Genomic DNA, 11876 nt, shown 5'->3' on the forward strand with positions numbered 1-11876 from the left:
CTTATTACCATCTTACTTGAGTAGGACATTGTATTACATCATCTCCTACGAAGAGGCATTACAAGTGAATCAAAATACACATTCTTGTTATTTAATGCACAGGTAATTGGACGAAATCAAAAGGTCCAACTAGTTGTGTGTGACCATTTCTCATATATATATATATATATATATATATATATAGAGAGAGAGAGAGAGAGAGAGAGAGAGAGAGAGAGAGAGAGAGAGAGAGAGAGAGAGAGAGAGTAATGGTCTCCTGCGAACTATCTTGCAGGATATCTCGGTGCGGTCCAATTCCCATCACAAGAACACTTGTGCGGGCACAAATTAACTAGCTGCTACTAAATTTGTGGCCCCACTATAATATGTGTTGTATCCATGCCGTAAATAAGAGGACTTAAAACTCAAGTGGGTCGCACTAGAGGAAATAGTGTTTTTAATGACAGTTGAAACATTCTACTGGCCATAAAAGTATTGTATCAACCTAAATTTATTATTTTTTTACTTCAGCCAAGTGGGAATAACCTTATAAGAGGTTTGGATGACATATGACCATCAAGGTGGAACCCAAAAAGGTTTCAATGATAGGAATTTCTTTCCCCAATTTTCCATCTAGTGAGACCCACTTGAGTTTTTAATTCTTCTGATTTTCAGCCGCATGTCATAAAATGAGCTCGCAAAATGGATGGATAGAGTGGATTTCTCACAAACATAGGGGTGGGTCCCACCCGCCATCCTTACACAGGAACTCCGCATCGGAGGCCTCTGTGCCACGCGGATTGGCTACTGACAGCGAGACTGCTACCGAAGTTAGGTCACCAAATTCTATGGCCCCACCATGAAATAAGTTTTGTATCCATACCGTCCATCCATCTGGAGAGATCATTTTAGGAAAATATGCAAAGAATGAGTCACATCCAAAGCTTCAGTGGACCCCACCACAGAAAACAGTGGGGAGAGTGATGCCATCGTTGAAAACTTCTAAAGGTCACAAAAGTTTTCGATCAAGCTTATATTTGTATTTTCCCTTCTTTAATGTCTTTGTTAACTCTTAGCCAGGTTGGATTTTGAAAAAAAACATAATGGTGGGCCTTAGAAAGGTTTCAACCGTGGGCATCAATCTTCTCGTTGTTTTCTATGGTGGGGTCCACTAAAGCTTTGGATCTGACTCGTTCTCTAGTTCATGGCTTAAAATGATATCTCCAAATGGATGGACGCTGTGGATACAACACATACATCATAGTGGTGTCCACATAACTTGGTGACATCACTTCCGTAGGGAGTCTCGTATCTAATCCGCCTCTACCTTGTGCACTCCACTTCCCTATCCTCTTGGTGGGGCCATCATGGTGGGGCCACATCAATAGAGTATTTAGGGTGGGGCCATCATGGTAGGGCCACATCAATAGAGTATTTACATCTGGAAAATACAAATATAAGCTTGATCTCCCCATATGGATGGACGGACGGCATTGAAACCTTTCTAAGGCCCACCGTCTGGAAAATACAGTTATAATATCCAAAGATTGATGCCCACGTTGTAACTTTTCGAAATCCAACATGTTCAAATGTTAACAAAGACATTAAAAAGAAGGAAAAATACAAAATATAAGCTTGATTGAAAACTTTTGTGGCCTTTAAAAGTTTTTAATGGTGGCGTCACTCTCCCCACTGTTTTCTATGGTGGGGTCTTCTGGAGCTTTGGATGTGACTCATTTTTTGGATATTACACTAAAATGATTATGAATGGACGGTGTGGATACAAAACATATATCATGGTGGGGCCACTGAGTCTGGTGACGTAACTTCAGTAGCAGTCTCGCTGTCAGTAGCAAATCCACTCCCGCACGGTGGATCCGACCCGATCAGACCCGATCCGACCCGATCAGAACCGAACCGACGGCTTGGATCGGTGCAGATCAAGTAGGATCAATCAGATCCAATCATCTTTCGAATCGATGCCGGATCGTGGTCCATCCGAACCGACTCGACCCGGAACCCGAACCGAATGGATCCGACCCGAACCGATCCTACCCGATTCGGAACGGGTACTTACTGTATATATAACTTTTAAGTTTTTTACCCTCATACTTTTACCGCTCTTTCTTTCCGCTCTTTCTTTCTTACCCTACCTATCGAATGAATTTTTACCCTCTTTCTTTCTAACCCTACTCGTTAAACGATCCTCTCTTCTTCTAACCCCAGAGCAACAAGTCCGGCCGTCCCTCGATCCTCTCTTCTTCTAAACCCACAGCAACGAGTTTGGTCGTCCCTGATTCAAAGAAGACAGGTATGCTTTTTTTTTTTAATTTCTTTTCCCTAAGTCCATAACTGAATGATTCTAAACCCTAACCTAAGTCAGAAAATCAGATCTACTAGGTTGGAAGTTAGAACCATCATGGGTTCATCTGGTGCAGAAATCAACCCTATATGCTCCTCAGGTGGGCCACACATGAGAACAATGTGTAGCCATTGATAAATAGAAAAATGTAAATGTGGTCCACCTGATAATTCGATATGGAATTTTTACTTATAAGGTGATCATCATGTTGGTGCCAACCTATTGGATGGTTTGGATGCTGTACAAACATGAAAGGTTGAAAGTTATCTACTAGTTGTATCGTAACTTACGGTCCAACCCGCTGGACTTAAGACCTATTGTATATGTAATTATCAGAAATTGGATTGCGTACTGAGTTACACCTGTACGCTTTTATCGTACTAAGTAAACTCAGTTGGGCCCACTGTGAATGTATGTGGTTTATCCACACCATCCATCAATTTTTCCTGTTAATTTTAAGGTTGATCCCAAATTTGAAGTAAATCCAAAGCTCAAGTGGACCATACCAGAAGAAACGGTGTGGAATAATGATTTCCACCGTTAAAACCTTCCGAAGGCCCACAGTAATGTTTATTTGTCATCCAACACGTTGGTAAGATTACAAAAACATGGATAAAGAGAAACCACAAACATCAGCTTGATCCAAAATTTCCGTGGCCTCCAAGACATTTTTAATGGTAAAGGTTCAATCACACTGTTTCCTGTGGTGTGGTCCACTTGAGATTTTTATATGCTTCCGTTTTGGGCTCAAATCCTAAAATTATCTGTTAATATAGATGAACGGAGTGGATAAAATACATAAATAATGGTGGACCCCACAGAGGTTACTCAGTACGCAATCCGCTTCCAACGTAGCTAATCCGCGTCCCTCATGCCAGCTGCACTGACAGGCTGTACGTGTCGTGCGAAGATGAGCGCGTACGCGCCTCGAGCTCCGAGTTATACGAACGGCTCAAATGAGATCAAAGGTACATGGCCCCACCATTGTATCCACGCCGTCCATCCATTTGGAGAGATCATTTTAGAGAAAGATCCAAAGAATGAGTTAAATCCAAAGTTCCAGTGGACCCCAGCAGAGAAAACAGTGGGGCAGTGACGCCCACCATTAAAAACTTTGAACAGCCATAAGGGCCCGTTTGGCCGGATGGAAGGGATGGATGGTATTGGAAGGGATTGGAAGTTAAATCCTGGGATTGGCGTGCCAAACAGAGTCGGTGATATGATCCCAATCCCATGGATCGTAAGACAATCCACCGACAACACCATCATTACCTTTAAATCCCTTCCAATCCACCCTAATCCGCTCAAACCACCCTAATCCGCTCAAATTTGCCTGATGTGTTTGGTTGAGGGATTCAAGGGATGGGAAGGTTTAATCCCAGGATTGGCGGGCGTGCCAAACAGATCGAGTGAAATCCAGGGATATGGCAATCCCATGGATCTCAAGACAATCCACTAACAACACCATCATTACCTAGAAATCCATGCCATCCACCCTAAGACCATTCAATCCCTTCCATTCCACCCGGCCAAACGGGCCCTAAGAGTGTTAGATCAACTTGATATTTGTGTTTTCCCTTCTTTCATGTCCTTTTTAAATCTTGAACAGGTTGGATTTCAAATAAACATTATGGTGTGCCGTAGGATAGTTTCAACGGTGTGAATTACTCTCCGCATTGTTTTCTATGGTGGGGTCCACTACAAATTTTTATCTACTTCATTCTATGGTTCATATTCTTAAAATGATATCTCAAAATGGATGGACGGTGTGTATACAACACATACATCATAGTGGGCCCACAGAACTTGGTGACGTCACTTCAGTAGCCTAATCCACAGCCCAGCTGTTCATACAACTTGGAGCTCGAGGAGCGTTAGTGATCGTTTTCGCACGACACGTACCTAGGGCTGCTTATATGGTGTCAATTAAGCGACGTTTTTTTCCTTTTGTCACATTGTTAAGACACCCGATTGATAGATTCTACTTGAACTCGAAACTTCTTTGGGAAGCCATGAGACGTGGTAGCTTGCGTGAGCTTGTGTGGGGGCTGTCTTGAATTTTTGGTTCATCCACACCGTCCATCAGCTTTTCCATATCATGTTAACAAAGACATTAAAAAGAAGGAAAAATACAAAATATAAGCTTGATTGAAATTTTTGGTGGCCTTTAAAAGTTTTTAATGGTGGCGTCACTCTCCCCACCGTTTTCTATGGTGGGGTCCACTGGAGCTTTGGATGTGGCTCATTTTTTTGGATACTACACTAAAATGATCTCTCCAGATGGATGGACGGTGTGGATACAAAACATATATCATGATGGGGCCACAGAGTCTGGTGACGTAACCAGGGTAGCAGTCTCGCTGTCAGTAGCGAATCCGCTCCCGCACAAAGGCCTCTTGCGGGGAGGCTGAGTTCCCGCGCAAGGATAGTGGGTGGGACCTACCGCTATGTTTGTTAGAAATCCACTACGCCCATCCATTTTTCAAACTCATTTCATAACATACAACGAAAAATCAGGAGATTTAAAAACTCAAGTGGGTCTCACGAGATGGAAAATTAGAGAAAGAAATTCTTACCGTTGAAACCTTTATGGGCTCTACCTTGATGTTTATATGTCATCGAAACCACTTATAAGGTTATTCCCACTTGGATGAAGTAAAAACACAGTACAATTAGGCTGATACAATACTTTTATGGGCAATAGAATGTTTCAACGGTGCTAGCTGAAAACCCGTTGTTTCCTCTAATGCGACCCACTTGAGTTATGAGCTCAAAAAATGGATGAAGGGAGTAGATTTCTCACAAACACAGTGGTGGGTCCCACCTACCATCCTTGTGCAGTAACTACCAGCAAAAGACTTTCCTAAGAAATCCCGTACCGCAATAACCGCACCAAGTATTCTGCAGTATGGTTTGCAGGAGACCATTAATATATATATATATTAATGGTCTCCTGCAAACTTATATATTATAGTTAGATTTGGCTTTAGTAAATGGATATGTGGGATTGTAGACAATGAATATTCATAGATTTAGAAATCTCGTACTAAAATCAAACTTGAGAGACTTTAAGTCTATGTATTTCTCAAGTCCCTAACTTTAAGTCCCCACCATTTAAAGATGGTAGGCGAGAACAACACAAGGACTCCAACAACGACAATTGAGAGTTCGGCCGTAGCCCTCCCCACTATTTAGAGATGGTGGGTGGGATTGGATTAATAACACGATGAAGCACAGCCTCAATATGCAAGGTGCACACCAAGGAGCTGTTTGGATGCACAAAAAGCTATGTATATGTACAACACATGTCCCACACCTCCTATGCAGGTTATGCAGTGCCACAAGAGTACTTGTAGTATAATATATCCTTCAAGCACTTAAAACATGAAGTGGTGGAACATGTGTGGAGCATAACATTTTCACACATGTATATTGATTGACACATGTGACATATATGAAATATTTAAAGATTGATGGTGCACATGTGACACATGTGGGTGCTTTAATATGAATGTCTAAAAACAGGAAGTGGATTAGGTGTTACCTAGGAAACACATTAGCTAGTGAGTGTTACCCTTACTGTGTGGGGCCCACCATAATGAATGTGTTGTATACCAGCAATGCCATCCATTTTTTCCACTCATTTTAGGACGTTATCCCAAAACTTAAGCAAATCCAAATCTTTGGTGGACCACACCAATGTAATAAGCAGTGAATGACCATTAAAAGCTTTTCATAGGCCATAAAAGTTTTGGTTCAAGCTGATCCTTGTATTTCCCTTCATCAAGTTCTGGTCAACCTTATCAACCAGTTCGATGTCAAATAAAAATTACAGATCTTCTTATGGTGGGACCTAAAAAGATTTTAATGGTGGGCGTTCAATCACCACCATTTCCCATGGTGTGGTCCACTCGAGATTTGGATCTGCTTAATGTTTCGGACCACGTCCTAAATGGGCTGGAAACATAGATGTATAGCGTAGATATACAACACATCATCAAAGTGGGCCTCACAAAAAGGGTAACACCCACTAAGGTGTTATTCGAGTCACACCTAATCTACTCTCTTATAAACATTTGGCATAAAATATTATGCTTTTACATGCATCATTTAAGACATTCAGCATATATGTCGATCCACTCTTTTGAATAAGGAGACCATTCATATTTATGATATATGGTGTCATCTTCATCTTTTTGTGTGTAAAAAGTTGCTTGACAAACCACAGCATGTCTAACACATGACTTTGTGTGCATCAAACAGCCCCTGAGAGTTCAATACACAATATCTCCAACCATTTAAAGATGGTCACGGGAAATACAGGAAGCATTTCAATATGAAAATTTTCAACGGCCATTTTTAAAAAACAGGAAGCCTAAAATACAGTGTGTTTTAGGATTCCCGTTTACTATTACTGGATGGTGGAACATTTGTTCGCCCCACACCTTTGTCTGAGCGTATCTGATGCTGTTCATGAACTTCTATGGTAGATTGCACACACTCCGCAAAACTTCTCCACAATACAAGAAGAAAAATAACAAATGTTCATTAGGTGGTATGGACACCAACATCCCAAATGCAATGAAAGTGGTATCATTTATTAGTTTGAAGCCACTCGAGGATGCCCTTCTCCGACTCCGATAACTCTGTCTTCCCTTTCACAGACCCTTCAATGAATCCAAAATAATCCTTGTAGTTGCGCTTGTAGTATTCTTCAAGCCTCTTTCACAAATGAAGAAGAAAAAGCTAGTCAGCTATCATTAGTTGGGTTTTGATAGAATGTGAGCTATAGATATATGATTGTCCAAACAGAAGATGAGAGTTGCGTCAGGTTGACAGGTAGCTGACATCAAACTTATGTCATAACTTCCACATGAATCCGAACAATATGAGAATGTGAATATGCAATGTACAAAAAATAGGACAGTATACTCATCATGTCAGCCGCACATGTATGCTGAATTTGTGCAGTTGGACCTTCATTTTTCTCATGATCAATATTATTTTTAGTACATGGCACGTGGACAGTGTATGCCACTTGATGAATGGTCTGATCACAATTGCATCCATGCCATCCAACGGTGAAAACAAATTGCATCAATGTTGGCGGCCCACGTTCTTTGGAAGACCACTTTAATAGTTGATAGTGAAATTAAACAGAACCCACCATTCACACTAGAGGTGGCAGCAGGTTGGGTGGGCATGTTCGGCCCTAGCCAGCCTCCCTGAGATCGACCAACCTGCTGGCTGTGGCTCAAGTCATTTTAGCCCAACCTGCATGCTAAGTGTTGGTTACATTCTCCAAAGGATTCTTTTCGAATAGGTATTCTCTGCTTGTTGCAAACAGAAAATTATTATTTATTCGCATTGTGATTGATCTACATCATTATTAAAATTGTCATCAGCGCTACCTTAAATGCAGTATGTGATGAGTACCCGGTGGTAGACTCTGAGGAGTTTCAACACCTGGTTGAGGGTCGAGTACCCATAGGTGGTGAAAATTCTATATATATGTGTGTGTGTGTGATGATGATGATGATGATGTGACCTAATTAGATTACAATAGGCAGAAATTTTCTGTTTATCACAAGTAGGGGATTCAAATTCTTTTCCTAAATGTTCCAATCAATACTGTTTAGGCTCGGGCTTGGGTCCGGTCAGATGGGGCCATGGACCTTATTGCGTCAGTCCATGATCAGTTTAGACCCATACCTTTCAAGTAGAAAGAAAGGGTGCACCTATCAAGTGGGGTGGGTGTAGATATCAATTAGCTAAATAGAGACCTTATCCCATGCCTACCTCCTTGTCATATTTCCCCTTGTTCTCCTCCGATTTCTTCAGATATTCTGTTCATTCAACAGCCTTCCCATAAGATATGAGTATGCAAAATGCGTAGCCGCCCATTCACCGTGTTCTGTTGGATGGGACCCACATGACTATATGTTCAAATGATCCAACGGTCTTGGATTTTTAACGATTGCACGGATTGATGATTCCGACCATCCGATTAGCAGCTTTCAAATGGACGGTTAGAAACAAAAGTAGCCAACAGTTTGGCACACAGAAGGAGAATTTTGTGGACTAAGATGTCCATGCCATGATGGTTCCATGCGGATCGACCGTTTGGATCGTCCGGACACAGACACGTGCCGCCCACCCAGCGAATGGGGCCCACTAAGAATGTGAAACTTACTTTGAAGGAGGGCCTTCTTTGAGTCGGGTTCTGGAACTGTTGTCACTGATCCGAGCAAGAGGATAGAAAGAAGGCTCCTCCTCCCTACATCTTTCATCAGAACCGAGCTGGCCAAGCCGTTCGATCTTCTGCTTTCTCCGCAGCACAGGACATGAGAGGCTGAGATGAGATACTTCTTCGTCGGTATAGTGGACCCCACAGCCAGTGCCATGGACCCGATAGACCAACGGCTCTCCTTTCTACAAACTTTCTGTAGCTCAACAGAGGAGTTTAAGCCCGGCAGTGCATGAAACAAGCATAGCCACGAATTTATGTAGATGAGGTGCTACCGTGTGGAACCCGTATCACCACAACATGCGGTGGTACCGGGATGCTGTGGGGCCCACGTGAAATTTTAAAACGATCCACACTGTCCATTATGTTCTTTCCCTCTTTTTCACCGTAGAAACCAAATCTCAGGTCGATACAGAAATAACAAGGGCCACGAAGCAGGTAAAAATGTAAAATCATTTTTAAGACCTCTGAATTCGCGTGTTGTGCCCGATCTTTGTTTAAAATGGCATCATTTCTGGTGTGTTTCCCAATCCTAGTCTTTTGCATCTGATGAACGGATTGGATAGTATACAAAAACCGCGGTGGGCCCATAACGATGGAAATGTTTCAACGGTTCAACGTACCCTCCAACCATTCCTTGTTGGGTGGCCCACCTAAGTTTCTATTTGGGCTGATTGTTACTTGTAAAATAAGATCAAAGGGCGTATCTAAGGGACGGGTTGGATTGGATGCACGGTCGACGAGGCACCACCGCAGCCCGATACCCTGACAATTCGAGATTCTCCAAGCAAACACCGGTTAAGGATCACGCGATGATGAGCAGCCAGAAATAAATCATAAACAAGTATGTATAATTTTTTGAGGAGAAAAACTCATTCAATAATTAGAATTATTATGAAATTGAAAATGAAATGTATAAGAGATAGATAAATTTACAGTCAAAAAATCCTTATTTTCTTAACCCTTAAAAATATTTAAGTCCTGATTATAAAATCATAATCCCATAATTACACCCATATATAAATAGCATAATATCCAAAATATGAAACTAATCGCACAATTAAATAAAATTTCGTGTGCAGTTGATTTAACCATCAATCAATCGACATCAATCAAGAGTCCTCGATCAATCGAACACCACATGTTTGATCGCTCGAACATGCTCAAGATGGTCCAAAGATATTACGTGTATTTTCCGAACATTTTCGATTAATCAATCAACCTGACGGTTCGATCGATGGACCAGACAGGTCGATCGATTGAGACTATCCAAAACCGTCCACAAACCAATCTATATAATTCAGGGTTCACTTGATCAATCGACCTTGTTTTTCAATCAATCAAGACATTGTTCCATATACAAATTAAAGATATCCACCATGGTTTTAATCATTATGAATCATTACTCCAAGCTCCATCTCTAATCTCCTCTGTCATAGCTTCACAATCTCCACAATTAACCGGCATGGCCTCTTACTGAAGCTTGAGTTCATTCATCTATGCATCTGTCCTGTCATATACTGAGCTTCGGTTGTAGAAAACGCAACAACAAAATGAAACTTTAACATCCAACCGATCGCTCCACCTGCTAATATAAATAAGTAACTGGAAGTAGACATTACGTTATCCACATTTCCTGCATAATTTGAATCCATGTAGCTCATAAGTTTTTCGTCTGATTTTTGAAATGTCAAGATGTAGTCCATTGTATTTTATAGATAATAAAGTAGTCATTTCTCTACCTCCCAATGTTACTTGATGGAGTTTGACATGCATTTGCTTACAACATCGATTGCATGTGAAATATCAGGTCTCATAGAGACCATGGCATACATTAAACTTCCAATTGTATTGGAATATGTCACATGAGACATATCTCACTTTTCTTCATCTGTAATGGGACATTATTCTGAAGAAAGCTTGAAGTGAACAGTATGAGGTATGCTAATTGGCTTAGCCTTGTCAATCATAAACTTCACCAATACTTTCTCAAAGTACTCTGCCCGAGACAACTGTAACGTCCTTTAAATTTCTGTACTAGACCTTACAATGTCCAAGAGCACTAATGTCATGAGGTCATACTGACCCAACTAAATGCCCTAATTATATTAGAATTGGCGGATTTATGACAATTAAAATTGAATACCCATTTTCTGTTAATTGTGAATAGGTAGTGCTATGAACTTAAATAACTGAAGCACTAATTGTCCAGCATGAGAAATCTCATGGCTTAACTTACGCTTAACTTATTCTAGAAATGCCATGATTAGCTGAATTAGCTTTATACCGCTTGTTCGGGGTTCACTAAACTCGAAACTATAGAAAAATATCCGTCTTATCGAGCTTGAAGTCCATCTTAGACTTCAAGCCAAGGTCACGTCTAAAATCACTCAACTTGGCTTGCAAGCCAAGAACATAGAAGGTGTGAATGCCCTTAATAATACTATGAACTTAAGTTAAATGTCTCATTCCACACTTTGCCAAAGTCGTAAAATTTTGACCATTAGATGACAATCAAACTTAAGACACTAACGTAGGTTATTACCTAACACATATCCGTATAGTCACGGCACTAATCGATTATCAGTTGTCGTTGAGCTAAATTGGGACCTTCTCCATTGATCGTTGCATTTGATTATCAGAGTGGTTATGTCCAAACGTAGATCTCTGAGTGGGGCACTTATCTCATGGCATAGATCAACTCATACACCATCCTATGCACCCCATTAGTCAGAAACAACATTCCATAGTTTTAATATAACAAATATTTAGCCATTAGAGTCATTTGCACCCTTTCTAGTACTATAAATAGTCCATTATGTCAACCCCTCCCCTCCCCTCTCCCCATATGAATTTGTGCCTTAACATTGGGAAAGAGAGAGAGAGAGAAAGAAAAGAAGAAAAGAGAGAGAGAGAGAGAGATCAGAAGTGTGAAGGTTTATGCAACTTCACCATTTCATCCCTTCAATCACAATCTTAGTCGCACTCGGATCCATCGTTAAATCCTTTCCTTCGATGATCGGAGGTAAGAAACAAATCCTACTTTCTGATGTATGTCCTCCTGGGGTTGATTACATAAATCTTACAATAGCTTGTGTTATTCAGGTATTGGTGGTTTTTCCTAAAACTCTAACCCCTGAAAGTGTTTGAAGTTGGGCGAAACCTTTCTAAGGTGTGGACCATTCATTCTAGGTTTCCTTTTATCAACCCTTAGGAATCTTAGTTAATGGGTCCATGTTGTGGAGAGGTTTTTGTAAGTTAGTATCGTTAGATTTCATTTAATGTTAC

The 11876-nt window shown here is 40.9% G+C and overlaps 1 protein-coding gene across 1 annotated transcript; it reads right to left on the reverse strand.

Annotated features, from left to right (window-relative positions):
- Window positions 1-6809: 6809 nt before the first annotated feature.
- LOC131218903 (uncharacterized) lies at window positions 6810-8833 on the reverse strand. The gene is made up of 3 exons (XM_058213780.1): window positions 8535-8833; window positions 8141-8187; window positions 6810-7063 (listed from the first exon to the last, which is right to left on the reverse strand). Exons 1-3 carry the CDS (start codon window positions 8743-8745, stop codon window positions 6935-6937), a joined length of 387 nt encoding a protein of 128 aa, XP_058069763.1. The 5' UTR covers window positions 8746-8833; the 3' UTR covers window positions 6810-6934.
- Window positions 8834-11876: the final 3043 nt, after the last annotated feature.

Source organism: Magnolia sinica, chromosome 11 (genome assembly GCF_029962835.1).
Source record: "Magnolia sinica isolate HGM2019 chromosome 11, MsV1, whole genome shotgun sequence".
In the NCBI taxonomy this organism is placed as follows: Eukaryota; Viridiplantae; Streptophyta; class Magnoliopsida; order Magnoliales; family Magnoliaceae; genus Magnolia; species Magnolia sinica.

What these genes read in the sequence shown, in the direction of transcription:
- LOC131218903 (XM_058213780.1), bottom strand. Translation starts at nt 8,745, where the DNA reads ATGGCACTGGCTGTGGGGTCCACTATACCGACGAAGAAGTATCTCATC. An exon ending in AAAGAAGGCCCTCCTTCAAA is followed by an intron (nt 8,188 to 8,534) that starts GTAAGTTTCACA and finishes TTGAATGAACAG; the next exon opens with AATATCTGAAGAAATCGGAG. An exon ending in AGGGGAAATATGACAAGGAG is followed by an intron (nt 7,064 to 8,140) that starts GTAGGCATGGGA and finishes CATTTGTGAAAG; the next exon opens with AGGCTTGAAGAATACTACAA.